The sequence below is a fragment of the Aulonocara stuartgranti genome (genome assembly GCF_965226115.1).
Source record: "Aulonocara stuartgranti genome assembly, chromosome: 3".
Lineage (NCBI taxonomy): Eukaryota > Metazoa > Chordata > Actinopteri > Cichliformes > Cichlidae > Aulonocara > Aulonocara stuartgranti.
Window position 1 is genome coordinate 80,312,925 of NC_138941.1, and position 4,967 is coordinate 80,317,891.

Below are 4,967 nucleotides of genomic sequence, written 5' to 3' on the forward strand. Positions count from 1 at the left end.
AAACTAATTTTTAAAGTGTATTACCCTGACACAAAATATCTCTTTGCTATGTCTTTAAGGAAAAAGGAAAGCACAAAACCTACTTGAAGAAGAACCCTCTACCCTGCCAAGTCCTAATAGTGAGTCCATCCAACTGCCTCATGGCTGTGTGTGTGTGTGGGCACTTCTTTATAGGGGTGCACTTGTGTGCCTACATATAATTGTATATGATTGCATGACCATATGTAAATTGGCATTTGCATGGTAAATATTTTGAAAAATGAATAAGTATTTAAGTTCAGTTAAGTTCAGAGCTGTATTTTTTTTTTTAAGATTTAACTCCATTAAGTATAGTCTATAGACACTTGTCATTTTAATGACATAATTAATGACAGATTTTTTTTAAAGTGAGAGACATTATTTATGTAATTTTGTGTCTTGCAGCAAACAAGCCTGCAGATATCAACAGTCCAGACACCCACTGTCCAGCAACTTTGGCCAAACACTACAAGACCCTACAAACTTTGTTTAAAAGAAAAAACCCAAACCAGCAGGATGTCTCTCAGCTCCTGGATTTGGAATTTTCAGCCAGAAGAGCATTCATTGATTCAAATACTATTCACGAGGAGGACAGACACAAAAAGGTTCTAGAAGCATATCCTTGCTTCAAGGACATTGGACATGTAAGTCATTGTTGAATCCATGTGATTCAAGCCAAACAATTTTTATCATACCAACTTCTTGCTCCTCAGTGATGCATTGACATGTTTGTATTGGTATGCTGAATATTTTATAGGTGATGGAGGAGCTTCATCGCATTTTGGATAAAGAAAATGCCAACTTCATCAATGAACTGAAGGGAAGATGGCAAGATTTCTGCCAGAAGGTGCAGTTTTTTGGTGTATGGAAAAAGACGCTGAAGCCCCCAATGGGAATGGATAAAGGTAAGAAATGATGTTTTGGTGTTATTGGTCATCAGAGTATAGTTTGGATCTTTAAGCATGTTAAAGCAGTAGTCTGTAAAGTAATGTCACTGAGGACAGGAGGAGGAGAATTTGAAATTTTAAAGGCCTAATCCCCCACTCCCCCTCTCCTTCTTGAAGCAGCTGAAAGCCGCACCTTTACTAGTTATGCGCAGGGAAAACAGACTCAACGCTACAAAAGGCTAAAAATACAAACCAACAGGCCAGTTTAGGAAAAGGTTGTTGTGTAGGCTCACTACACAACATACAATGTAAGATAAATCCCTTTTTGTTCCCCCTCCCTCCCCTCCTCAGCATTAAGTTTTACAGACTGACATTGATGCAATGTAAGTCAATGTAGGTGTAGTTAGCATACAAGCATAAGTCATATTAGCCTACTGTAAACACAGTATACAATTATCTACACCATTTAGCATTTTTTAGGTTACTGTGACAAGTTTAAACTATGGATTACAGCTTTAACTTTCATGTGCTAGTGTCTTGTTGTTCACCTTTTCAATCCACGATGGTTGTCACTGGCCAAATATTTGTTGTTGTTGTTTTGTTATTTTTGATCTTGAGGATTTTGTTTAAGTTTGGTAATGAGATGATGATTCTTTTTTCTGTATAGCTGAACAGGCTCTTGAGATCCTACATGTGCTGCCATCACTGTTCCCATCCACCTCTGCTCCTCCAAAGAGGGCACGGGATGCGAGTGAGGCTCTGGTGCATGTCCTTGAGGTGAGTTGTGTAAAATGTTTTTTGTTTTTGTTCTTTTTGGGACAACAGTATTAAAAAAATGCTTCTTCTGATGAATGCCAAAGTATTTTATATTCACATATTATATGTTCTAAGCCTTCAAAAGGCACCTAAAACACATTTTTGGAATGAGGGTTCTCACAGGTTAGATCTCTGTGACCAGTAAATACAAACATGGATGCATTACGTGGTAGCACATTTTTATCACCTCAATGATACCTAATTAAATGTAGCCTTTGTTTTCTGTTTTTCAGGAAGGCTAGACAGATGTGAACACTAATTCCATCGAGAATAATTAAAAGTAGCAATTTCAGATGTGTTTTCTCAGAACCTCAACTTTTGTTGTAATTTAGCTTTAGTTATGTGTTTGAAACAAAAGTGCATCATCCTTACAAAAGTATGTCTGTGTGTCAGGGGTAGACATTTGTTCAAACACAAGTAAGAGAAATGAGACAACTGCAGACCGACTCAGAGTGTAATTAGAAAACGTGCGCACGGGTGAATGCCTCTGAGAAGACACACACACGGGTGAATGCCTCTGAGAAGACACACACACGGGTGAATGTCTCTGAGAAGACAAAACACACCGAGCACAGGCTCGCTTGCTTTATTTATAAGGCAAAAATGGGTTACATAGTACTTCCTCTTTTAACTGTCAGGGAAGAGGTTAAACATTAAATCAGCTTATCTGATCTTTCACACACTGGGATAAGAATACAGAAGTATATCATGCTTTATCTGACATCACAGACACTATAGGAAAAGAATGCATCATTATATCATGCTGTCAAACATCTCAGACACTTAGGTAAGGAATGCATCAGTTTTCCTTTAACAATAGACTTGATTAGGTAATTCTTCAACAATAGGCTTGGTTATGTGAAAATATATGAACACACAAAATATAAGGCATACTTGGTTAGAATATAAGGCTCACTTGATTATATTGTATTATAGAGATTTGGTTATAATGTATAATGTAGAAAATCTCTAACACTGTGTTATGTGTTAAAGGACCAAGAAGACCCTAATACCTATCTGATGAAACGTCCTCTCTCCTGCCCAGTCCTGATTGTGAGTCCATCCAACTGCATCCTAGCGGTAGGAGATGTGCCAATAACCACGTTTCCAAAAGACTTGGTTACCGAGGGTGCTTTATACCTTATGGCCTACTATTACACCCTTCACCTTACATACCCAAAGTGTGTAGCCACTCTGCTTTCCGTCATACAGACGGAGGTTCTCTTGGACAAAATCCATGAGAGAGATCTCACATCATCTTACAAGAAGAGCATGGCTGAGTGGACTGCTTTTATTGGCCAGTAAAGCCAATATGGTCAGATGGACTATAGGAAAGCACTTCCTCTCTCCTTCCACGGCTACTACAGTCCATGTTGGTTGTGATTGATTTTTGTTTGTACTTTGGCCAGGTTAGCCCAGTGTTATAATTAAGGGTGCACGATAATATTGGCTAACATGCCGGCATTTTGTGTTTGGTTTGTGCAGTGCAGAGACGGCCTCGCTTTTAGTTAATTTTAAGTTGTTGTTTTTTGTTTTTTTTTAAATGCTGAGTTTAGACAGAGGACTATTCAGAAAATAGGCTCTACTGTGAAAGAGTAAATTGACTAAGCTGAGACTGACTAGTTTGGTATAAAAGTAAGAATTGCTTTATTGTGTATTGGCTAGTACAACTGTAAAATATTAGATATAGCTGAAAAATCAAATAGTGTGCATCCTTAATGATACTGTTATGGTATTGTTTGAAGAATGTGGTCAAATGTTCATGTTAAAAGCACTTTGTAATAATAAACGTTACAGGTTGAGGAGTTTTAGCCTAGCAGTGTTTGTCTGTACTTTGCCTGTGCAATGCACATATGTTACAGGTGTGTTTGGTGTTAGATTGGGCAGGGGAAAAAGTCACTGCAAAATGGCTTTCTTTTATGTAGTCCCCTCTGTTTATGGGGTTTTATCAATAAAGTTATTGCTTTTGAAGTCTATAGTTCTCATTTTTTTTGTCTTATAAACAGTAGGTAAAAGTCTTGAATATGGGGTAAATGCACTAGAAATAGAGAATTATTACAAAAAAGATTGCCTAATACTAGTAAAAGAATGCTAACTTTAGTACATTTTGTCTCGAAATGCCAATTTCTAATCTTATTTCAAGTAAGGTGTTGGACTTAAATCTAGATGGGTGTCACATTTTTAGAACTGAAAATAAGTTATATACACTGAAAACAATGAGGATGATGTTGGGAGGTTTATAGAAAAAATGCTTTTTTTGAGGGGAAAATACTACTTTTGAGCACCACAAACTTATTATGAGACTCAAAAACTTCACAACACTAGTAAAATATAGCTAAGAATGAGTTTTTCCAGCTAATTTCAAGATCTCGTAAGGCTTGATTCACTGTCTTATTTCAAGAAATCTTGTCAAGAGAATTTTCACTTGTTCCATTGGCAGATTTTTTCACTTATTTCAAGCAAAAAATAACTTGTATTAAGTTTTTTTTTCTTGTTTTTGGAGGGCCATTTTTTCCAGTGTGCTGTTAAAGACAATTCATGACTGTTCAAACACTAAAATCATGCCCATCCCTCCTGATTGTACACACACACACACACACACACACACACACACACACACACACACACACACACACACACACTATTTTATAATTTAGATTATTTTGTTGTTTCCTATTACATATTTCTATAATTTTTTATAGATTTATACATAATTATTCAGTGATAATGAATCCTATGTTTGTTTATTCAAAAGGAACCCCGTTAGCTTCCGTCAAATACTCACATAAAATATTACAACATTATTACAACAATATTACACAATAAAGTGGATTCAAGATATCCACATAATTTCACTCTTACATCCACAGTGAGGTTTCACAATTGTTCAAATATAAGCAATCAATAATAATAATAATATCAATAACATTGAGGCACATTACACAAATTTCAAAAACAAATCATATCTTACAATATTTACAACAACTAAAAGCTCTAATAAATCGGTTTTTAAGTGTTCATTGAAGTTTTGAATAATTCTCTAATTTTTTAAGGCAACTTATTCCACTTAAAAGTTGCTCTAAATGTAACAGTTTTACAAAACGTTACTTTTAACTCGAGCATTTACTAAATTGCAGCTTGTTGAAAACTGTGTAATATGATGATGTATTTCATCTGGATACTGCAGCTGAGCAGAATAAATGTGGTGTGTTTAACAGAATTGCTTTCTTTAGAACTACAAGTAAG

General features: G+C 35.8%; 1 protein-coding gene across 1 annotated transcript; it reads left to right on the forward strand.

The window, feature by feature from the left end:
• The first annotated feature begins 607 nt into the window (after positions 1-607).
• Positions 608-3,460, forward strand: LOC309701671 (uncharacterized protein). The gene is made up of 4 exons (XM_082525819.1): positions 608-662; positions 776-923; positions 1,573-1,682; positions 2,715-3,460. The coding sequence occupies exons 2-4, from the start codon at positions 779-781 to the stop codon at positions 3,024-3,026; spliced, it is 567 nt and encodes a 188-aa protein (XP_082381945.1). The 5' UTR covers positions 608-662; positions 776-778; the 3' UTR covers positions 3,027-3,460.
• Positions 3,461-4,967: the final 1,507 nt, after the last annotated feature.